At 38.6% G+C, this 24,598-nt stretch overlaps 2 protein-coding genes across 5 annotated transcripts in view; one reads left to right on the forward strand and one right to left on the reverse strand.

Moving 5' to 3' along the window:
• Positions 1 to 5,783, forward strand: part of PPP2R5A (protein phosphatase 2 regulatory subunit B'alpha) — a 62,077-nt gene extending 56,294 nt beyond the window's left edge. For both annotated transcript variants that reach the window (XM_039359616.1, XM_039359615.1), the window contains one exon: positions 5,340 to 5,783. In XM_039359616.1, coding sequence (XP_039215550.1) covers positions 5,340 to 5,481 — 142 coding nt within the window. In that variant the 3' untranslated portion in view covers positions 5,482 to 5,783. The remainder of the gene's footprint in view (positions 1 to 5,339) is intronic.
• On the reverse strand, positions 6 to 24,563 carry PACC1 (proton activated chloride channel 1). 3 transcript variants are annotated; one of them, XM_039359619.1, is made up of 8 exons: positions 24,377 to 24,563; positions 15,809 to 15,908; positions 14,240 to 14,443; positions 11,056 to 11,210; positions 9,153 to 9,295; positions 4,220 to 4,364; positions 3,101 to 3,205; positions 6 to 881 (listed from the first exon to the last, which is right to left on the reverse strand). In XM_039359619.1, the coding sequence occupies exons 1-8, from the start codon at positions 24,389 to 24,391 to the stop codon at positions 720 to 722; spliced, it is 1,029 nt and encodes a 342-aa protein (XP_039215553.1). In that variant the 5' UTR covers positions 24,392 to 24,563; the 3' UTR covers positions 6 to 719. The 3 variants fall into 3 exon arrangements, with proteins under 3 accessions (XP_039215553.1, XP_039215552.1, XP_039215554.1); XM_039359618.1 differs by having other exon boundaries at positions 24,218 to 24,563; XM_039359620.1 differs by lacking the exon at positions 24,377 to 24,563 and adding an exon at positions 24,017 to 24,194.
• Between the last annotated feature and the right edge of the window lie 35 nt (positions 24,564 to 24,598).

Consider the following 24,598-nt stretch of genomic DNA (forward strand, 5'->3'; position numbering starts at 1 on the left):
AGAGCTGAAATCCGATAGAGAATGTATTGTTTCAGTTAGAAAGGGTAAGAAATCAAACTGTTATGTCCTCCAGCCAACCAATATTGATCAATCTCTCTAGTCATACTTTTGGGGTTAGTTGTTAATCAGTGGTATGTTCATTATACAGTCAGTGCATATAGCTTTAACAATATGTTTCATCCTTTGGAGTGTGTTTGTCAGAGCAACAGATGGAATGTAAGTGATACATAATGCTCAATCAGAATCCAATAAAGCGCTGTTCCCTCTGATTGGCAGCATATTCAGTTAAAGGCCTTGAAGCAAATGTCTTTGTCCCTGAGTTGATTAGTGATTGGACTCAATGTTTGGGGACAGGATTAACTAAACCTATTACTGGTGGACACTATATTTTAAATTCCCATTTTTTTAAAAAAAAAAAAACAACCCTACTTCATTCATACAAATTGTTTCTTTTTTACAGGAAGTTATTTTTTTTTTCAGGAATATTCTTATCACTAAGTAACAGTTTGTAAAAGAAATCATATATTTAGAAAAGACTGCCGATTTATAAAGAGTCAAATCATTTTTTAAAAATTCCAAATATTAGTTCAGTCCACCAAAGCAATTTGTCCTTCCATCAATGCAGTTTTCTTGTGTAAGACAGAAGACAGAAGTTGTATTGGTTTAATCGTCCTAGTTGAACTTCTCAGTGAAACAGAAATCTGTGAAGCACATTGTTTTCAACTTATATGGTTCAAGGCTTGAGTTTTTCTCTTGAGATGCCGTTTTCTGATTTTTATCATCCATTTCACACTCAGTTTGGCAAAATCGGCTGCTTTAAACAAAGCCAGGAATATACCACATAAAAGAGCAATCATGTTCCAAGGATTTGCAGTGACAATCTATGAAAATAAATTAAATTAATCATTTAAACTGTCTATTAAAGAGCTACTGCTTACTTTTTATTATGGAATGTTTTATAATGAAACACTTGGTTTATAATAAATATATTAAACTTCTACTTATGGTTACTTCTCCAAATAGACCAAGAGAAAAAGTTGCATTCAGTATCATTTTCCTTGTTTCATATTCACATGGCTAAGATTTTGCTGTTAATAGAACAATATCTAAACCTGGTTTATTGATCGTGTCTATAGTGATGCTTAAAAGGTTATGAACCCTTTTGAATTGTCAGTGTTGGTACATATGATCTAAAATGTGATCAAATATGTGGCTTTGGATCAGTTTCCACAATAAATAAAAGAACAAATATAATGTTTTTGACATATTAGTTTAATTTGGTTCTTTTTAATTAATTTGGGACGTGTGAAGAGGTGATAACATTTTAAGTTATATTTATGCAGAAATATTGAAAATTCAAAAGGATTCACAAATGTTTAAGCACCAGTGGATATGCCTACTTTTAAGATGTAATCAGATACAGGTAATCCCTGAGTTACGAGCATTCACTAACGCTTGTTCAAAGTTATGTGATAAGTGCCCCCTAGTGCTTACGAGCAAGTCCCAAAGTTACAAATATTGCAGTACTACAGCAGTCATTCACCCTTATGAGCGATTGCAGTGGCTCTGCAACATTCACCCTAGTACCTCCCTACCCCCGCCCTGTGTCTCCCTAGGCACCAGGCCTTCAATACTCACCCTGTGAAGTTGAGATCCTTCACTTTCTTGGCTGCTCCAAGCCTTCTGTGCGTTCGCAGAGAATGGAGGCCTAAAGTAACGCAAGCTCACGCAAGATCAGTGGGGTGAGATCTCACGTTACTGATCTTGCGTGATCTCATGGTACTTTAGATCTCTGTTCTCTACAACAGAGAATGGAACCAAAGCTAGAGAATGCTTCCGCAGCACCCCGCAGCCCGATCAGGCCTTGAAAACGCCTCTGGAGCCCGCATCTGGCCACGGGGGGGGGGGGATGGAAGTATTCCCTGGCCTCAGATCCAGGTGGCAGCAGCCTGGAAAAGGCCTCCAGAGCCCAGATCGGGCCGCAAGGGGGCACGCAGAAGCGTTCCCCTGCCTCAGATCTGGGTGGCAGCAGCCTGGAAAAGGCCTCTGGAACCTGGTTCAGGCTGGGGGAGGCAGAAGCATTCCTGGCCTCAAATCCGGGTGGAAGCAGGAACCACGGCAGAGAAGAGACGGATCTTTTCCAGGTGAGTCCAGTACGGCAGGAAGGGAGGGGGAAGCATGTGGTATCTTAGTGGGTCGGGGAGGCCTTATTCCATCACTAGGCCCTCCATGGCCTTCCCCACCCTGAGATACCTCATGTTCACTTAATGAGCTGCGTGCGTTTTAACGAGCAAGGGAGTGATCTCGTTCGAGGTACGAGATTCACTCTACGAGTTTTCGAGTTACGAGTAGAATGGGCAGGCTCCATTACACTTGTAACTCGAGGACTACCTGTATACATTTTCCATGGAATAAGATGCCATGAAAGAAAATAAACTTCCTTCTAAATAGACATATTACTGCTAAAATGTTATGTTTCCAGAGTTATTATATTTCAGACAAGTCACAGTGTACAGCAGCAATCAGGTTTTTCCTGCCATTACTTCACTCTTTGATAAACCTGCATCTGGGAGTCTACATAGGATGCAAATTTCTAACTATTCTGACTACATTCTAAGGGAAGATACATTCCAATTACAACCATTCATTTAGTGACCAAAGTTGCAGTGACAATGAAAAAAAGTGATTTATGATTGTTTTTCACACTTAACATCTGTTGCAGCATCCCCATGGTCACAATCAAAATTCAGATGCTTGGCCACCGGTTCATATGTTTGAGTGTTACAGTGTCCTGTCATATGATCACCTTTTGTGGCTTTCTGACAAGCAAAGGCAATAGGGAAGCCAGATTCACTTAATGACCGTGTTACTAACAACTGCAGTGAATCACTCAACAACTGTGGCAAGAAAGGTCATAAAATGGGGCAAAACACATTTAACAACACTCTTGCTTAGCAACAGAAAATTTGGGTCAATTGTGGTTGTAACTCAAGGACTAGCTGTATATCATCTTGAAAATAGTAGATCTCCTATTTGTGCTCCTAATTTGTACTTAGGCTGGCACTTTACATCCATGCAAAAATGATCCACATTTACTCACATCTTGAACTTCCTGAATAAAAGGATCTTTCCATTCAAACACCACAAAAAATAGCTGGTCGGTACCAGCTTTTATCCTCCGTTCAATGTAGTTAACCACGCTAATCTGACAGAATAAAGGAAAAAAATAGGTGATTATTCATATATAACATACCAAAACACTTTTTAAAAAAGCCCAAGAATCCAAATGCCTTAGAAATAAAAATAAAATTGACAGCCTGCTGCTGTGGGACTAAGTTGAGGAAAAAAATAGGAACTTACCAAGATGTGTAGGAATGAGGCATGCAAACAACACTGGCTTCTAAAAGGTAAGTAAAATGGGGGAAATTCCCAAAATGGTTGAAGTGTGGAATATAGCCAGCAATAAAACTCTTATTTTTCAAAAAAGAAAAATGGGATAAGCTAAAATTCATATAGTACAATACCTTCAAGAAAGGCTACACTTTTTTTTTATAGATAACTGATGGGGGAAATTGCTAGAAAAATTCTTAAGCAGAAATCTTAATGATCAGTAGTTCACAGATCTAATTTCTCAAATGTATTTCATTATGAGTTTAATGCATTTCTTAATGGTGGATCATTTTTTCTTTGCTATTTGTTGCCTTCAGATTGCAGAAAAATGGCCAGTACTGTAGTTGTCAGGACCAGCTTTACCATTAAGCAAAGTGAAGGGGCTGCCTTAGGGGCAGATATTGGGGAATAAGCAGGGCACATATGCTAGTCCATCTGAAAGGGGAAAACTGTGCTGTGGAATCTGCCTACTATCCCAAGCATTGTGAAAGATACCATCCTATTGTCAGTGCTGAAGATTAAGTTATCAGTTTAGCTAATTTGTGTATGGTGTCTGGCATAAAAGTTCCTTAGGAAATCACTGAATTCCAAGTTAAAATTGTGATTTAAGTATGTAGGGCAAGATTAGGAAAAATTTATCTATCTGAATACTTTGCTGGTTGATACTTATAATTAGCAAAGAAATTCTGCAAAGTCTTCAGTCTGTACTTTTCCAACCTTTCGTGGTTCACTTTTTCACAAAACTCAAGACAATACAACAGCCAGAATCCCAGCTATTTGTTCAACAATAAAAGCTGTGTGGTCAGAAAGCCTCATGAGACATCATTACCTCCTGCCTGAATTCGACTGCCATTAAACCATTTTCTTCTTTAGTTTTCACCAAAGACATTTTGACCCAAGTTCGGAAACCTCCAGAGAATTTCCAACTGGAATAGGAGCTCTCACACACCTTCATAAATTCCGACTTGTTTGGACTGTAATGGGAAGAAATGTTATGTTTAGACAAATTATTATGGTTTACTATGAAGCTTTGTTATCTTGAAGAAAAAAAATGTGTAGTGCTCCTGGCTTTATAGATTGTTGCTCTGACTATGATTTTCTGTCAAATCTCTCATTTCAGGTTTCCCAGCAAGTTTGTAATACTTTTCTTGGAACCTGTTAAGATTACTTATTATCACCTAATATTTAAAAAAAAATTGTTTGTGTTTGTGTTATTTGGAAATCTCCATGTTGTAAAGCTTTTCAGTTTTAGCTTTATTTCAGTTATGTTGTTCTTTAAGGTGAATGAAATGATAACATATTTTTGGCAGTTACTTGCAGCAACAACCAACACAGAGCAGGTCAATATAATTTGCACCCTGCGGATGCAAAAGTAAGTAAAGGCCATGGGCCTCTATGGGAATGGGGCAGCAAATAACAAAAAAGAATTGTAATGCAAACCACAAGGCTTACTATTGATGTTTGATATCAGAATGGAAGTACAAAAGTTGATGTTTGTGTTGTAATATACATTCTGTCATTTTCTGATTTTCACACTTTGAACTCACATTTATGGTAAGGAGCTGAAGCTAAGAGAATTCTGTCTTGCCCTAAGAACAGCTACTGAGGTTTTAAAGAAATTCAGAATTATTGCATTATTTATCATTTAAACTATAGTTACGCCTTACAATCTTTCCTAGGGCTTTCCAAATATTTTGGTCCTACAATTCCCCTTAGTCCAAGGCAAAATGAACTCTGGTGAAGAAAGGCTGGGCCTTAGCTCAGAACTTGTGGAAGAGCCATTCTGAGAAGAACTGCTATATATACTACTTCATCATCATTTTAGCCATTGTCTATCCACTGCAGAATGAAGGCCTCCTCCGCATGTTTTCAACCAATACAGTCCTGAACTTTCTTTTGCCAATTGGGCCCACAATACTTGCTAATCTTGTCAATCTATCTTGTTTCAGGTCTCTTTCATGGATGCTTTTTATCAAGTGGAATCCATTCTATGACTGCCTTGGTCCACCTGACATCAGTTCTTCTTGCTATGTGACCACTTCCATTTCATTTACTCTCTTTTTTTATAGATATTTTATTGAGTTTTTATAGTTATAAATCTTTAGTGCCTAATAAACATGTTGTCTGGGTACACATATTTACCATTAATAATAATACAATTTCCATTTCTACTCTCTATTCCGCTTTTCTAGCCATTTATAAAAATTATCCCATGTTTGAAAATATTCTGTATCTTCTTTCCCTTTCATTTCCAATGTAAGCCTATCCATTTCCGCACAATCCAAAATTTTCCAAATCATATCTTATGGTGTTTTTGTTTTTCCAATACTGTGTAAATGTAATTCTCTCTGCTGTTAATACATGTGATATCAAATATATACATTTTTGTCATAGTTCTCTATAATTATACCTAGAAGAAATAGTTCTGGCTTAAAATCTACATGCTTTCTTAATGTTTTCTGTAACCACATATGTATTTTTGACCAAACTTTTTTTGCTTTAGGGCATGTCCACCAAAGGTGATAGTACATGCCTGGATTTTGCCTACATTTCCAACAATTACTAGACATGTTTTTAAACATTTTTGCTAATCTTGCAGGTGGTAAATGCCATCTATAAAACATTTTATATAGATTTTCTTTATAAGTAGCTGCCCTTGTCATTTTATAGTTTCTTTCCCACAAGTTTTGCCATTTTTCTTATTCTACATTGTGTCCAAAATTTTTTGCCCAAGTTATTATTGTTTCTTTAACTTGTTCATCTTCCATCTTCAAGTTTAAAAAAAATTATAAAGTTCTTTAATCAATTTTTCATCTGACATAATATCTGGTCAAAGATTGTTTGATCTTTATAAAAACCTTGTTTTGGCATATTTTTTTGTATCTCATTTTCATTTCCAAGTGTGGCCACCATGATAGCTCAGTACCATTCTTCCAATTCTTGTTTAGTTTGTAATTTCCCATCATTATTCAAAATGTCTCTGTATGTCACAAGTTTCTCATAGTTGATTAAATTTGGGTGCACAAACGTTTCCATTGTTGAGATCCATCCTAGTATTTTCATATAAATTTTCATTTTTATCTTTTCCCATGTCAGAAGTAAGGCATTTCTTATGTAGTGAGCTTTACTCTCTTGATGATATTGTATACTTTTGTTCTCTAATCCATGTCTTGTGATGCTGGCATGTATCTTTTCATGGCTCTTTGCACCTCTCATAGTTTTTGTATTAAATATATATATTTATTTAGATGTAATTCCCCTGAAGTTAAAGGAGGTTGATTTCTGAGCACATAATTAGTGCACTTTGGCTAGTATGCAGCATCAACACCTAAGCCTAACAAGGGTTTTGAATTGCATATTATACCAGTTTGCTGGTCTTTGCCTTTTTCCTGGCATAAAAGCCTATTCTGCTATTGTTTGGAAACAAATTCCTCCTTGATAGGACCATATTAAAAATTCCATTGGAAATAATATTTTTTAAAAAAACGAGGCACAAATGGATTTAATTTTTCAAATAAATAAAAGCTGGAAGGATTAAGCCTCCTAGTTCCATGCAGAGTACATTGGACTATCATGCATTTCAGGTAGACTAAGTAAAATATGAAAGTAGAAGTTTACATAACATTTAATTTAGCCTTCTGTTCTTTGAATCTTGTTGATTATGTGTGTCTATGTGTCAAAAATTTCAGACAGAACTTTGCGCTCTTCCAATACATTAGCAAAATTAGTTCCAAACTCACCTTGGAAAATGCAATGTAACCATGAGACTATAACAGGCATGTCAAACTTGCGACATCATGTCTTTTTCCCCATTGCCGGCAATGGGCACGATTTTGGCATGATGCATCCGGCGCGCAGGCTGGCAGTTTGACATGCCTGGACTATAACACAAACTTGGGCTTTTCTTATGGCCCCAAAGCCACAATCAGTGTGAAATGTTATTGGGTGGGAAGCATGAAGCTATAAATATTTATATTTATAAATATTTATAAATAAACCTCCGTTTGACAGACACTTGCAGATACAGAACCTGCAGATACATAACTTTTATTATACACAGAAAATTACATTACATTATTTTTTGACAATCACCATTCAAATTGAGGCACTTGTTGGAAGTCAGCATGCCCAACGCTTGTTATGGATGCCTCGTCTTGAGTTTTCGTAATGTTTCACAGTAGATTTCTGAATTGACGGTCGAGCCACGCTCCATGAACTTCACTAGCAGTACTCCTTTGGCATCTTCACATTTGGTGGGATTTTCTATGGCAGCTCTTTGGGTGTGGTGTTGGTTCACAATAATGCTCACCCACACACCGCTAGACGCACCCAAGAACTTTTGAAGCAGCTCCATTGGGATGTTTTTGATCACCTCCTATAGCCCAGATTTGGCGCTGATTTTAACTACTAAGGAATTTCAAACCTTGTAAGACGTTATGACAAGTGCCTCAATCTGAATGGCGATTATGTTGAAAAGTAATGTAATGTTGTAGTTTTCTAATGTGTATAATAAAAAGTTCTGTATCTGCGAGTATCTATCACTGATAACCAAATGGAGGTTTATTTCCAAATGGCCCTCATATATGTAAAGCTGCCTTTCTGAATGTGAGCTTGCTGCCTGCCTGAAACAATATTTTCTCTAATGATATGCAGGTCCTTTCTAGTTTTCAATGCTATCTGAAATGACATTTAGAGACAAATTTAACTGGTAGCAGCAATAGCAAGGGATAAATAAAAAGTTCAGTAATAATCAGGTACTTAAGATACGCATCAGACACAAATACATGAAAATGAAATGTAAAAATAGTGATTTTATGGAATATAAATCAGTTTTGGAATTTTAACATTTTTGAAATATGTTCAAACAAGCCCACATAGAAAAAATTAGAGGCAACTTTGTTTTTTCACACAGTGATACTCAAAACTCAGCTGTACAGCTAAGAGGATTAGCCTCACTGCATTTTACCTCTGAAATTTTTCTGCTCGCTTATGGCTCATTCTACATTCAAATTCGACACTGTCCCCATTTTGTGATTTTAAAAAGAGAACTGTTTCTCTAACTTGCTTCCCATACATTAAATAAATATTAGCTCTTTTTTCCTATTCCTAATCTACTGAACTGCTGCTTAGTTACTTCAGGAAATGCCAGCAGGCTGGAAGCAAAATACTTCACTTTGGGGGCCGGGTGTTCTTCCTTCCTCATCACTCTTATATTTAGGTTCCTCCAAAACAAGAGTTTATAGGCAGGGAATCAAGATGACTTGTGTTTCTTCCATCTATTTTATATCACAATACTATAAAGCTGAACTGAGACATGATTTGTTGTATACTGGACAGAGCTTTAGTTTCCCAATTATTATACCAATTTTTCCCCCTCTAAAGTAGATTGTAGAAGAAAAATGGAGCAAATCAGCAATGGATTTGCATGCTTAATTGACCAAGTAAGGCCAATCAACTCCTACTGTATCTTTTCCCAACCAGAGTGTCCCAAGATGTATATAACCATTGATGAGGATTATGAAAGTTGAAGACTACAGATTTGGAAGATACCCAAGAGAAAAGATTTGACTTAGCATAAGTAACTGAGAAGTATTAGATCTGCTTTTTTGTATCTGACTCTCTTTGATGAACCCTGGAATCTTACTAAAAAAAAAAAAAAGATCTTCACAGTCATGAATTTGTCCAATCTTTTATGTCATACTAGTCTTAAGCATATAGTACCTCTACTTTCTGATGTGACTGAAAATTAAAGAGGGCCGTACCTGTGGAGAAAATCTTGAAATGAAGAAAAAAGAAGATAATCTATTGCACTGAAATCCTGATCAGTCTCATTCAGATGAAACTGCATGAAGACCAATTCCCGTTTCTTCACATCTTGGGGTCCTTTGACAATCACAGCATGTTTCTACAAGTGCAAGCACAAGGATAAAAAAAAATCGACATTGCCTTCTACATGGATGTAAATATTAAGATAGTCCTGATCCTAGAATCCATTCACTTACCAACATTTAGAAAAATAATATTCCAAACCATTCCATTGTTTATATTAATTACAACAGGCTAAATTTAAATTTAGGCAAATGATACTGGCAGATAGAGATTTCCGCTCTTGTCTTCCTACCCCATAGTAATTTTCATAATACCTTCTACCTACATGTAATATGGTCAACAAACTGAAGAAAGAAAGAAGGCAGTGGAGGCCCCTTCTCTTCCCTGAGTGGTTGTCCCAATAAGATGACTTGCCTTCATTCATTCCAGTATCATCCCTTTCATTTGACATCCATCTTTAATTCTTTGCACAGCATTTGGAAAAAGGTGGTGGTAAAAACTTCTGAGATTGGCACTGATCATTTAAGTTTTCAAAGCACTACACTTCCATTGCTATGGCAAAATGTGGGGTTTAAGATAAGCCAACATTATAGACAGGTTCACAAAATACCCACTCACACATGGAGGGCATGTCTGTGAATTGGCACACCAGCTAGTCTTATTCTACCAAACTTTTATCTTTCTAGACCAGTGATTCTCAACCTTTCTAATGCAGTGACCCCATAATACAGTTCCCCATGTTGTGGTGACCCCCAAGTGGGTGTAGCCACCAATAAGAGGGAGTAGGACAGCTAGGGAAAAGGGAAAAAAATGGCAGACAGCATGGTTTGGTGACCCCCGTGAAATGGTCATTCGACCCCAAATGGGGTCCCGACCCACAGGTTGAGAACCACTATTCTAGACTATATCTATTGCACACATAATAGTTACACAAAACCATATGGTTTCTGCACTGAAGAATCCTTATTTTTTCCAGACACAGCCAGGGAGGCACCAGATGCTATGGATGCTTTTATGGAAATACTTCTATTGCTGCAGCTGTAAAACTAAGAAAATGTAGGTCCCAGTTTTCTTACAGCAAATGGCCATCTGCAGTAGTGAGGACTGCTAAGACTGAATTGAACTATTACTGTAGTACATATTGCTAAGCCTGAAGACTGCCAAAAAGGGATTCAGTTTTTTATTCAGTTCTTTAGAAGCCCAGTTTTAATTCCAAAGAGTGTCTTTTAAAACATGTAGTAACCAGGTGCCTGCGGGAGATGCCAAGGAGGGCAAATAACAAAGGCAGGAATATATCTTCATGATACAAGCTCCACAACTTTTGAACATGTGTCTTCACACACACAAAGAGGTGGAAATTGTGTCATAATTGTGCTTCTGTCATTTTGATGGAAATGCTGTGTCTTGCACATTCTTTGAATACATACATACAGACCAACAGGAAAGGACTTTGTTCATCTTAGCCTTATTCACATTACTATATTTAGTATAGCATAATAATGCTATAGCAGTGTTAATGCTGTAGCATAAGATAATGTTCCAAAGTTGTTTTGCATCAGGAGCATGTTATGCCTGTGTTGAAAAATTGTCAGCTGCTTTCCAAAACCATTTAAAGTGCTGATTTAGGACCTGACATTTTGGGGAATTGATAGGAACCTGTATAGACACTAAGGTCAGCAAGAAAGGCCCTCAAAGATGCCTTTGTGTTCTGCTTTGCTTCTAATTATATGCTCTATGGGTAGGATAGTGCAGTATGAATATCATACTAGCTCCTGCTTTGTGCTGAGGCATCTCCACTATGCACCCAGTGGACTTTATGTTCTCTTTAATTATTACCTTGGTTGCATTAGTAAACGGATCTGTGTAGTTGATTCTCTGGGTAATGCATTCAATTTTCCCTGGCTGGCCTGGGTTGACCAGAGGTGGAATGTAATCATAGTAATGATGCTTGCAGGATAGCAGTTCAGCCTTGCCTGGATAGAGGGCAATACCTATTTTTGAAAAACAGTTTTATATTTGAAATCAATGGAACCAGTTCACCTGCCATGCCAAGCCCATCACAAGCATAACTCTGTAAGCAAACAATATTGCCATTATCCATAATACAAAATGTAATATGGTAATCAAAATGGGGAGACCTGGAGGATAATAATACAAAATCCACTTTTGGTCAAAACATTTGAGAGGGACCATTCAGTTCAATAGCACAGCACAGACTCTATTTCAGAAAGGTCCAGAGATTAACCACCTGCATTTCTAAAGGAAAGTCTCTATCTAATATGCTATAGAACTACTGATAGTCTCAAGGGGAGATAAATGAATAGCACAACAGTGCGAAGCTGTAGTTTAAAAGGCCATTATTTGTCCCATAAGTGAAGATGTGAATCAGTCAAACATATGAGAGGAAACAAAAGGGTGCACTTGACAACACTTTTTGAAGTCAAAATCTGCTTTTAGCTATATAGCCCTGTCCAAGATTCTACTGCTTAGTCATACTGAAGTGCAACTGACTCTAATCAGGTTCTCACACTCAAGTGAATAAGGATACCTGCTGGTTTGGTTTGTCCAAAGCATTACATTATACTAAAGATATAAGTTCAGCTACGATATCCAGATTATTATGGCTAGTTCAACAAATGTTGCAATGTTGGCGTGGATACACCTACAACATGAACATGTACTCATTGTTAGTATCCCTTTATGGTGCTTATATGTCAAACAACTGTATGACTATATTGATCAATTGTGGAAATAAGTACATAGTTTATACATACACTGAATGGAACATGAATACCCTTAGAATAAAATGGAGTACAATGTTGGAGATGGGCTTTTCAACACAGAGAGAGGAAGAAATATTGTGAATTAACTTGGAGATTACATTACAGAAAGCTAATGAAATGGGATTTCACACCAATTTCTGGAATCTCCTAATGAGGTAAGAGTGCAAATATTATTAAACAGCCCTCTCCTCTCATACTAATATAAACCCACATACTGGGTTTACACATTGTGCTACACTATGATTTGATGTATAATGCCTTTGTGTGGAGTGAATAAATGTCACATTTACAGGAGCTATTTTCTTTATTTGTAATTAATTAAATTTAATTCTAATCAAATTAGAATTAAAGAACTCTGAGCATTGTTCTGATTATCAGAAATGAATGGAGAGGACAGATAATACTGGTAAACCTAAGCTTTCTTCAATTCCTATAGTTTAAGATCCTTATTAAAACAACTCATAAATCTTTACTGATCAAGTGGAAATCCCCAGGTATCTAGCAAATGATCCAGTCACAGCTGCTGCCTACCCCTTTAATACAGGCACATTAAGGATATGGCTTTGGATCCCATCGCATCTAATGGCTCCTCATCCAACTCAGACTCTGTGCAGATCATTTCATCCAGAAGCCATTCAGTAAAATTAGCACAAGTAATTCTGGAGGCTCCGCTGAGAGGAAGATTGGAATAGTGTTCTCACCTCACAAGAAAACTACATCGAATAAGAATATCCAAACTTAAAGCTGATGGAGAAGAATCTTCTCTTCCTCAGCAATCCTGCCCTAGAGTAGATCCTACAGTACATTATAATTCATCTTCCATAAATCTATGGCATTTTATGTGAATTGTTGAAAGAAAGGTGCTATGGCCACAGTTTCACTGCTGTAGCTCCCTAATGTAAACAAATCTTTATTACACATTTCTGCTAAATGGCCTCTGTGCTATTCAGAAGAACAGCTCATGACTACAACATGGCTTTAATCCAGCAACCTTTAGCGCAGAAGCTTCTATTAAAGAATTGTTCCACAGGGAGATAATGTGTACATTAGTCATTTTTCTTCACCGCTGGCTGTCTTGACTATGATTGATGGATTGATTAGATTTCATTAGTTCTGGAAGGTGCATGTTGTCTGTCCCCAAATAAAACAATCTGCATGACCCAAGGAAGGGAAAGGCAATTGTATATAGCTCCCAACCCATTCTACAGCCTCCAAGTTCCCCAATATCACCCTATCAAAATTCTGCAAAAATTCCCATTGTGGGTGGGATCACTTCTCCTTCACTCCCCTTAATGAATAAAAGCCACAAATAGATATGTGAAGTTTTTGGCAGGTTGAACAAAAGTACTTCAGTTTTAACACATGCTGGAAATTTAAGCATGTTTGACCTCCTAGAAAATGTCATCTTATTGCTCTTATGTTCCCAGGAATTTTTGGAAGCCTTTTTAAAAAAATTAAGTCCAACCTATTGCTAAAAAGTAAAAAAAAAAAACTGTGATCGTGAAATAATTAGGTTGGATTCACTAAATAACACTAAGTCACACTGTAATCTAAGTTTTGGTTTACTTCTAATTGTTGTTATAATCCATCATGTCAATCCTGTCTTCTGGTGACTACAGGAAGAAGTCCATGTGGTTTTCTTGGCAACATTTTTTGAAGTGATTCGCTCTCATCTCCTTCCTAAGGCTGAGAAAGAGTGACTGGTCCAAAGTCAGTGCTTTTAACCGCTCCAACAAAGTGGCTCTTTGACTTAAAAAGATGACTAAAATGAGCCATTGTGATTTATAAAACACTGTTTATGTATGAACCGGGCCATTGTGATTTGTTCAAGAAATCTTAATGGAAACCATAGTTTAACACAATGCATGAACCTAGCCAGAAATTTCTGCTATAGAGTACAAAAGTGTAAATTTACATAATATTGCTCTGCTCATTGACACATGTTCTACCCCAAACTTCTGAATTTCCAAAGCCTTCAACAGAATTGCAGAACTACAACTCCCAGAATTCCTTAGACAAACTTCACCTTTATAAAGATAGCGTATGTACTGCACAAGTTTAGATTTAAGTCACCAAGAGTTGCTTTATCGAGGAGATGGGCAGATTTAATAAAGAAAAAAACCCCAAATAAATAGCAGTTAAGACAAATAGCAGTAATGGCAATCCTTTAATTCCAAGGATAACTGCAGATGCTATCTGATTCCCCAGAAAATATGCTATCCACCTTCTGGTCTTACCAGGAGCATCGTAAGAAGGCACTTCCTTGAATGAGACGGACATCACTGGATGCTTGAGTTTTTCCCTAAAGTCAGCAATGGTTTGATAGGCCAAAAAAATGGCCACTGCCATAAGCACCAAATATATGAAGAGAAGTATTACAGAGAAGACATTTTTCAGGCAGGACTTGCTGAAACGCACTGAAGGGCTGCTACCATCTAGGACTAAAGATAATATTAATTTGGAAATGCAGTTAGTTATTTATTTAGCATATGACATACAATGGCAGGAAAATCTATAAATGCTAGACACAATGCAATCCTGACAGCCTAAACTGCTAGTTCATTGTATTGCCTATCCTTGGTGCACTGCAGGTGGTGAACTAGCTTCAACTGACTAGCGTCGCTCAGGTTGCTGGCTCTTCTAGGCTCCTCCAGTCTTGCCTTGTCTCCTGCCTCATGTTGCACTGTCTTGCATCTGGTCAGGTCCACCACCGGCTTCCATTCTCCGCACACACAAATGCAGCTAGGTTTTTCCCACCAAAGTGGTACCCATTTATCTACTTGCAATATTGCATGCTTTCAAACTGCTGGGTGAGCAGGAGCTGGGGAGCGAGCAGTGGGAGTTCACCCTGTTCTCGCGGTGCCCGGCTCGAACCACCACCATGCAGACCATTTCTGGTCCACAATTCCAGCATCATTAAGCCATTATGCCACTGCAGTACCTAATGGACTATAGTTGCCTCTTGCAAAAGAGGCCACATTCAAAACTCTGAATCTGATGGAGAGTATTTGGAAAGTCAGATCCAATTTTCTTCTTGTGTAGAAAGAATGTAGAAGAAAATCAAACAATTATTTTGTTTTTGAAGCAGCATTTTTCAGCATCCAAGGCCACAGGAAACATGTCATTCATGCAATTATTTCATTAGAGATGGTGGGGCTAGAAATTTCAGACCTTTAAAAAGAGACTTTTTAAAATATTGGGTTGTTGTTATTTTTAAAACAATAAACCTGTCCAAAACTTATTTCTTTAAATTTGTGAAAAACTATGCCCTCGCATGCTGAAAAAAGGGATGTGGGGCAGAGGTAAGTGACATTTGCTGTGCAACAACTTTGGATTAAATTCCAAAAGGTGTTTCTGAGCATGTAGAGAGTGTGAATTGTTATATAAGGTCTCTATAAGAATTTAAAGTAGCTACATGTTTTCATGGGATACCATTACTGCCGTATGATTCTAGAATGCAGCTGTTTAAATAGTTGCTAACAGCTACTCTAGTTGGGCCTTCAAAAGGTCCAAAACATTATATAACCCTATTGATCAGCTTTCTCCATATTTTATTTGAGCGTCTAAGTACAGTATTCCTGGTGTATGTGCTACCACAGACAGAATATTCATTGTAAAGGAAACCCCTCCCTCACCTTCTAGCTTATATGCCTTATATCTGTCTTTCACAAATAGCAACTCTCTCTTGATACTTTGGAGAGATATCATTGCTTTGAATATTACTTGTCAATCGGTAACATTATCCAACAAGAGCTTAGGATGCTTCATTGTAAATTATTCAGTTTGACAAGATCAGAAGGCCTCACCTGGAAGGATTGTTGAACTGGTATCTTCCTGATCCTCTTCATCTAAGAGTTCATCTGTTGGTTCAGCATTTGCAGGTGCACACACCATATCTTCATTTAGCTGCAAACAGAATTACTGCTGCTCAGTAGTTCTATGCTGTAATATTACTGGGCTGTAGCTGGCATATTACTGGCTCAGATGTAAATATTAGCTACCTCAGTAGACCATTCTTATTCTAACCACTTCAAATCTTACAGACCCTCTATTATGGCTGTTCTACACATGCTTAAAGCATGCAGGAAGCACGCATTACAACTTGTTGAAACTAAGCAAACATGGGATGGTGATCTTGGGTTCTATGATGGATTAACACTGACTCCTGTGGAAAAAAACCAAAAGTTTCTGTTTGACTCTTAGAAGTACTATCTTATTAAACACACACCACTTTAACCACAATTGTGAAGAGGCACAGTTAGAAAATAATTCAAATTCCCACTGAACTACAGAGTTATCGGGATAACTTTGGCCCAGTTACTCTCTCTTCATGCTATTGTTTTTATATTTCATTTCAAATGACCACAATAAACAAATAGCCAAAGACTTTTTCTTGCATAAATATAGGTTAGATGCGTTCTTGCTCTGTCCCTCAAGGCTAACAGCTCAAGCTGTCAGGATGATTTTTGTCAATGTCTCAAGCTTGTCATGTCTGACAATCCCTGCACACTGCACAGCAATCTCAAGAACTGGGTGAAAATAAAGGAAGTCATCTCAGAAAAAAATCTAGCTTTCCTTTGTTTCTTGGCTCTCTCCATGTTCTAAAACCAGCAGCTGATTCATAATGTAGTATTTTTTCTCCCAGTCCCCACTGAAAAAATCGGGCCATTTTTTAAATGTTACTTTTGCAAATGTTTTAAAAAGGCCTTTTCCAGGCCCTCTTGCTGCCACATTTCAACTTGATTTTCCGTGGGATAGGAATAGGAGATTGCTACACGGATGAGCCTCACTCCAGAGCAAGAGGCACTGAACTCCAACAAATGCCCCACAAAGACTTAATTTCTTTTTCCAGGCTGCTTGCCGGGATTGTATTACTTCTGAAGGTTTGTGTCTTGTTCAGGTGAAAACAGGGATTCTGCTGATGTCGCAATTGTTAGGCTTCCCAATCAGGGCTTGACAGTAAATCACTTCTTACCAGCATTTTATCATTCAGCTCATCACCTTGACTTGAGTTGGCAGAAGCCTCATAGACACAGAGGCATCAAGGCATAAACATATCTAAGAATCTGATGGATTTTATAGTTTCTGGGGGCCATAACTAGATTGTTTTAGGAACTGTCCATGAGACTGGCCATACCTTCATCTGGCATTTACCGTGGAGTGGAGAAGTTGATGTATAGGAATCCCGGAAGTGATGCCTTTTCCTGAATTGTTCTGTATCTAGTCAAATAGATGTATATCACAGCATGGTCTCCTCTCTGAAGACAGAGTTCAGAGTTCCCTCCACCTCCAGAAGTTAATGATTTAACTGGTTTTGAAGTAGCTCTGGGGAATGTTTCTCATATCTGACCAACCACTCTAGCAACAATTTAATTTAAGTGTTCCAGATATTGCATTGTGATTCTGTCCTGTTTCTGAGACAAAAATGCCTCAAGGTATATGGAGTACATGTGGGAAAAGGACCACAAAGGCCAGCAGCTTAAACAACAATAATACAATTTTGAAATGGATACAGCTGAACACAGCATAAGCACCATTACAAAGTATATGGAGAAGTCATCAAAGAGGAAAAGAAGTAAAATATGTAATCCCATGCGCACAGAATTGGCCAGTAGAACTCTTAAGGGCTGCCAGGTAGAAGATGTAGCTTTTGTTGCTGATAATGTCCTAGTATTGTTTTATGAAGAATTCCCATGGTTCTTCATGAATAATAATACACCCATACTGGGCTTAATAATGCCTAAAATGTGCAACACCAAAATTTATGTGTATGTATTTATTTTATTAAGAGTATCTGATAAGAATGTAAAAAGAATGTATGTTAACATGTGATAAATATCGCAGTATATGTATGAGGGAGAGTTGGGAAAAAATAAAAAAGTTGAAATAAATAAAAAAATGCCTAAAATGTGCAACGTAACATCTAATAAGATCTGTGAGAACCTGTTCCACTGCTGATTTGTAGAGGAAATGAACAAAGTTCTTCAATTTATTCACACTGCAATTTGCTTGTTAGATTCCCTCTATAGCTGACCAATTATCTCTTAGATAAAATCCCTCTACAATAGAAGAGTTCCTCCTTCCTTAAAAGAGAAGATGGTGAAGTCTTTGCTTGAGAAACTACCTCCAAACTGGATTGATTTTAATGACTATAAATATTCCTGGCTTGCCTAATATTCTATATTTAAGCAAGCAGTAGAAAAATCAATGGTCCTTTTGAAGATATGGATTACCTAGATCCTTTCCAGTCTCTCTTCAGACCTAGATCTGGAACAGAGATGGTTTCCATTATTTTGATGGGTGATCCTTATGAGACAGATAAGACAGTATGCTTCTATTGATACTCTCTCAGTGGCTTCTGATATTATTGATCATCATATGCTTTTGGAACCTCTGTGGGAGCTGTAGGCTAGAGATCCCAACTTTCTGATGCTTTTACTCCTGTCTCTCTAGGTATTTCTAGAAGGTGGCATTGGAACAGTCCCAAGATTTTATCTTGTTTCCAGTAACTGTATGAAGTTATTTAGAAGGATAATGCCTGATTTAGTACCAACTAGCATGTTGAAGATTCCCAGCTATAGTACATTTTTTTCTATAAACTCAATATTGATGTTTGAGCACCTTTATACAATATCAGATAAAAGGGACTGAATAGGGGAGAAACAGAATTCAGTCAAGACAAGTTGTTGCTGATTCCTGAAATGGATTTCAAGTTTTAAGTGAAATACCTCTTCTGGATGCAGCACACTCCCCCTATGGAACAGGTTTGCCGTTTGGGAATCATCTTGTATCCAACTTTGATTTATGTAACATTTGCATAATGTTGGAGGCCCCACATTGATAACCCATGCACTGGTAGCTCAAGGTTGGATTATTACAATGAGCTTTTTATGTCTCCCTCTGTAAGACAGTTCAGAAATTGTAGCTGGTCCAGAATGCAACAGCATATATGTGACCTTGCTTGTTGCTTGTTGAATTCCAATGCAAGATTATCAATTTGCTATATAAAATTTGACATGATTTAAATCCAGATGGTTAGACACAGCCCTTTTTTTTTGCAGATCCTGCTAAATCAACATGATAGAACAATCTGCCCTTAGAATTGCAACAGAGTGCCTACTTATAACAGCTTATGAAGAGTAATAACACTGATCTCCAATCGCTTTCAATGGCAAGATAAGTGGACCATAAATGTAACATTAATAATAAATAAATCTTCTAACTAAGGCCTTTTAGATGTATAGAATCATTTTATGCTGTTGGTCATACTGTATGGCAGTTAATTAAAACAAAAAAAGAATAAGTTCCTAGAATTATTGGAGAGAGCAATATCTACTGTATATTTATATGTTTAAATCATTGTCATGAGTTGTGGCCCACACAACCATTAAAATATTGCTCAGTACTGTTTCAATATATGAGCAATCTTTGGATCCAGCACATTATTCATTCTATTCCATTACCCTTCACTATCATCCTTCTGTTTTTCCCTCCTAACCTCCTTGTGAGCTTCTCAAATGCATCTGGTTAGATTTAGTCAGACCAGAATGCTGGAATTTTAAAAAGCTGTTATGTTCTTGTAAGGATTTTTTAAATCTTTACTTGGATCTGTGGGTTTATATCACCACTATAAATCAGACACAAATAATCAGTGGCATTTATATCATATTTTTTAAATTATTAATTGCCTACAAGAAGATCTAACAGGGTGCTCTGTAATTTTGAGTTTCCATTTATTTAATTCTCAGGTCCAGTGGAAGGGAAACTGGAATTTCCTTTCAATTAGTTGGATTAGTGTTCTGGAAAATACACAGGAAATATATTCCACATAACTCAGGAGACACACTTTATTTCTGAATAAATGTGCACTGGTTCAAATCTCAGCCCACTTTCTCATTTACAAGCATGTGAGAAAAACACCAATCTCCTTTTATCTTTAAAGGTTTAAAGGGAGAACAAATGGTATTTCTTTTCCATTCCAGCAACAAACTCAATAGCCTATCACTTCCTCATTCCATTTTTGAACCATGACTTTTTTTTAATGTTGCCTAACAATACTTACAGTTTGACTGGATCAGCCCTCACCCTTCTAGTTATTTTGTTGGTTAAAAACTTTAGATGAATTCCAAATTAACTCTCTTCTTTGCAAGTGTCTAGGAACTCCTAACCTAACCAAAGTTCAGAAAATGATTAATGTTAGGCCACAGAATCCCTTGAATCTTGAAACCAATGGCTGCTTTCAGTAACCTCACAGTTTGTGCTCTTAACACTTATATCATTGCTTCTGGAGCCAAAACTTGGGGAAACCTCAAGGTTTACTAAAGAAACTCAAAATCCCTCCCCTTTTCTGGATCCCTGCTCCTCTGAAAAAGAGCTCAGTGAAGAGAGATTCAGTGTGAAGAGAGATTCAGTGCGAACAGAACAACAATGTCAACTGGAGAGAAAATTGAGGATGAAGGAGAGAGGAGAATCTCCTGGAAGACGCCTGCTACTCATATGGAATCCCAAACAAAAATGTTCCACACTGCAACCACAATTTGTTGTAGCAACCCTTTGTAAAAGAAATGAATATTTTTTTACAATGCTCCTGATTGAAGACAAATATTTTTCCTCAGTATGTGAATATAAAAGCTACAACTTGTTTATGGATTAAATTTATTCTATAAAATCATCTGGTGTTTAAGGTGTTACAAAACTTTTTGGTTTGCCTGTCAGATTTAAAAAATTAAACCATTGCCACAGTGAATGGCCTTTCTTAAGCTGATGCTATCCAGAGACACTCGATTACAACTCCATCATCCAAGCCAGTCTCCTGATTGACTGATGGACTAATTCAGAGCACCTGACAGTGTCTTCTTAAGGAAAGCTGAAGGAGAAGCAGATAAGCAAACAGACTTACGATTGAAGCAGTTGATTTATTGATATGCAAAACAAGAAGCCTAAAGCTCTGTCATGGTGTACTAGCAGAGAATTTGTCAACACAGCTCAGATAGTCTGACAAAGGCCAAGTGAATGCAAACACACAGCCAATTTCCCGAACTTTCTAAAAATGCATTTGAAAATGTGTATTTGTCTGTATAGGCTTGCTTATCTTGACAGCCAGCAATACCCCCTCACCTTCCTTTTCCTGCTTATTTGCTCTCACAGGTCTGCCAAGCAGATAAGCAATGCAGCAACTTAAAAGCTGTTGCATACAAATGGCAGCAAAATATTTTTTTTTCTTAAAATATGCTCAGAGAAATAAAGCACCAAGCAATCATTAAAATTAAAAAGAAAATGGAAGTTAAAATCCATGCTTTAAGCAAGCTTCTTTTATTGTGAAAATCCAAAGGAAAAGAGAGGGTAAATTTCAATTCTATGGGAATGAAGAGTGAAACCTATAGAAAACAAAAGCAGCCTTAACTATGTTAGGTACCATATGGATAACATCTCTTTGCTGAATTACTGGAATAGTCTTTCCAAATTCAGTACCCTCCAGATGTGTTGACCTATAATATTCATTAGTAAAGGGGAGAAGAGTATAAATTCTTTAAACTTACTGGGAAATTACTTCTGAATAAACAGATAATGACAACCCACAAAGCCAAGAACATGTGACATTTTAGAAACAAACGTACAGGTTAGTTTCTTGGAATCCTTGAATTATTGCCCTATATTGGCAGTTACATATAATTTTCTAAAATGTTCTTCAGATGGAATACATGCAGTGTTTAATGAAGACACACTGAAATTTGTTGACTTTTACTAATCATCATCATCATCATCATCATCATCATCATAACATCTATCAACCCTTGCTTTGTTTACTGTGTTCATGAAGTTTCAACAAGAGTTTTGGAAGACTCTAAAGCCTGAATATTGGTCTTATTTCAATTGCATAATAAAAAAATTGCTGTAATATACTTTTTTAGTTTTTTCTTTAAACTCTACTTTTAAGTTTCTTCCTGGAGAAGCGAACATGTTAGACTGACAGTAACAGCAAAAATCTTAAGGCATCTGTAAGACTAATATTTACTATGACACATAACTCTTTACCTCAAGAAAACTTGCAAGCTAGAATTCTCTGGAAGTTGAAGTCCATACATCTTCAAATTGCCAAGGTTGAAAAAAAACACACTGCTATACACTATCTTTGAAGAAGGGTTGCCAAAGATACAGATAATGAGTCACCCTAGATCAGACATGTCAAACACAAGGCCAGTGGGCCAGATGCGGCCTGCAAAGTGGTTTCATGTGGCCCGCGAAGCCATCCTGGAAACAGTGAGGGAACGGGACCCACTACCTTGGCCCTGGCCCAGGCTAGCTGGGAGCCAATGTACAATTTTGTGGTGGCCATCTATGCTGAAATGTATTCAGTCTTAGCTCCACAAGGCTATCTGGAAACAGCGAGGAACCAGCCCCTACCGCGTCGGCCCTGCCCCTCCCAGTGCATGCTGAGGAGGTGTCACTCTTTGTGAGGAATGAAGAAATCCACCATTGCGTGGAAGTGGCCAGCAAATGGCCCTCACCTACTTCACATATCCGGCTTGATGGGCTCCGGGAGAGGGGTTTCAGCAGGCAGCGGGGTGCTCTCCTCACAGTGCCAAGAACTGAGCTGGGTGGCGCGAATCTGATGAGAAGTGCAATGCTGCCTAGCCCGCAGCCTGCCCAGTTTCAGCAGGGAGCAAGGTGCAAAGCTGGCAAGCTTTGCACCTCCTGTCTCAACCTCTTGGCGCTGTGAGGAGAGCACCCCGCTGCCTGCCGAGACCGGGCAGGCTGGGGGCTGGGCGTTGTGCTTCTTTTCGGATTTGTGCCACCTAGCTCAGCCTCTTGGCGCTGTGAGGAGAGCGCCCCGCTGCCTGCCGAGACTGGGCAGACTGGGGGCTGGGCGGCATTGCGCAGGTAACGTTGACTCTCACGCTGCTCATGGCATCCCCTACCCCATAGCCCACCAAGCCAGATATGTGAAGTAGGTGAGGGCCATGTGCCGGCCACTTCCAGGCGATGGTGCATTTCTTCATTCCTCACGAAAGGTGACACCTCCCAACTGCGTTTCTTGCCTGTTTTTCTCCCTCATCTCAAATATTTTCCCACCACTCTGTACTTAGGGAGGAAAGAAGGAGAGGCTTGGTGTCGTGGTGCCAAGCTGGGCATTTGACCTCTGCTGCCCAGAGCTCCGTGCAGCCTGCACCACCATCCACTCTCCCACATGGCCTGAGAGGAACAGTGAGGCTACTCCAGTGGACTATGCCTTGGCACTTGCCCTGGTCCCACCCCCTTCTGCCAGAGACTCAGATCTGTCCCACTCCTGCCCAGGCCCTCACAGGCACCCTTGACGCGAACGATGTAAAGCAGACCATGCCCACCCAGTAGATCACACCCATTCAGTAGGCCCCCCCGCCCCCCAGGGCAACTGCAATGCTGATGCAGCCCTTAATGAAATTGAGTTTAACGCCCCTGCCCTAGATGATGAAACAGGCAGCATATAAATTTAATAAATAAAATTAAAATGCTCTGGAAGCTGCATCAAAGTTCTGTTGGAGGGAGGGGAGGAGAGGTTCGGATTAACAAAGCCTATTTCTGAATTCTTGCCCTCTTGCCTAAAAAAACGCTTTAAATTCTGGGGGAAGAAATAACCTAATAAAATCCAGTCCTACTAAACTTTAATAAGAAAAAAAGCTTCCGGCTTTCAGTGGGCTTGTTACTATGTATTAAAATTCTGCATTAACAGGAGTCCAGTCCACAGTTTGTTCAAAGGACATCCTCTCCGCCTGCATGGAGCTCTGCAAGGGTCTGAGCTGCTCTCCTTAAGCTGCTGGAGCTGAACTCGCTTAAACTTAGCATTCCGACGCATCCACAGCGGCAATGCCCGAACGACCAATTAATAGAACAACGCCGAGGATATACACACTTATAGCCTAAAGGGGCACACCGATTATGCACGTTTGCCCTAACGTACCCCTTTGTCTAATACGGCATCCACATGCATGTACTATTACTTTGGAATAAGTCTCGTTGAACTTGGCGGGACTCACTTCCGAAGTTTATATGGTTGTTGTTGCTGTTGCTTGCCAGTGAACGCGCAAAGGCATGGTCTTTTCGATGCAGGCTAATTGTTTCTCGACGTTGCCAAGTTGTAACATTAAGCGCCGGTCGCGTACAAAGCCTCGCCTGCAGGCACCTCGTACCAGCAAAGTGCAAATACTCCATCTCCCTCCCCGCTTTTCTCCCAATACCTCTTGATAAGATGACGAGCTCTCTGGTCCAATCATGGCACCGGCGAAAAGAAAGCGCAGGGAAGAACTGGATCAAACAGCGGCATCTATTAAAATAAAGCGGGGAGCGGAGACAAAATCTAAGAAACAGCCATCCGCACACCGCGTTTCAGTCCTCACCAAGTGCACCGACATGATCCGACCAATAACGCAAGTGCATGTAACGCACCAACTCCACAAGGTGCCGCTAGTTTATCTTCTTCCACCGCTCTGGCCATTACTGTTATAATGTATTGCTGACACCGGTTGCGGAAGAGAAGTCGAAGCAGAAAGACCGCTGGGAGATGTAGTTTATTATAAACTAACGCTCTCTTGGCGACTCAAGAAGTTTTATCCTTAACC

This window comes from Crotalus tigris, unplaced genomic scaffold (genome assembly GCF_016545835.1).
Source record: "Crotalus tigris isolate CLP2741 ecotype Arizona unplaced genomic scaffold, ASM1654583v1 scf7180000019097.2288821080:1192077, whole genome shotgun sequence".
In the NCBI taxonomy this organism is placed as follows: domain Eukaryota; kingdom Metazoa; phylum Chordata; class Lepidosauria; order Squamata; family Viperidae; genus Crotalus; species Crotalus tigris.

What these genes read in the sequence shown, in the direction of transcription:
- PACC1 (XM_039359618.1), bottom strand. Translation starts at nt 24,253, where the DNA reads ATGATTGGACCAGAGAGCTCGTCATCTTATCAAGAG. An exon ending in CAGTTCAACAATCCTTCCAG is followed by an intron (nt 14,444 to 15,808) that starts GTGAGGCCTTCT and finishes TATTATCTTTAG; the next exon opens with TCCTAGATGGTAGCAGCCCT. An exon ending in TTATTCAGGAAGTTCAAGAT is followed by an intron (nt 882 to 3,100) that starts GTGAGTAAATGT and finishes TTATTTTCATAG; the next exon opens with ATTGTCACTGCAAATCCTTG.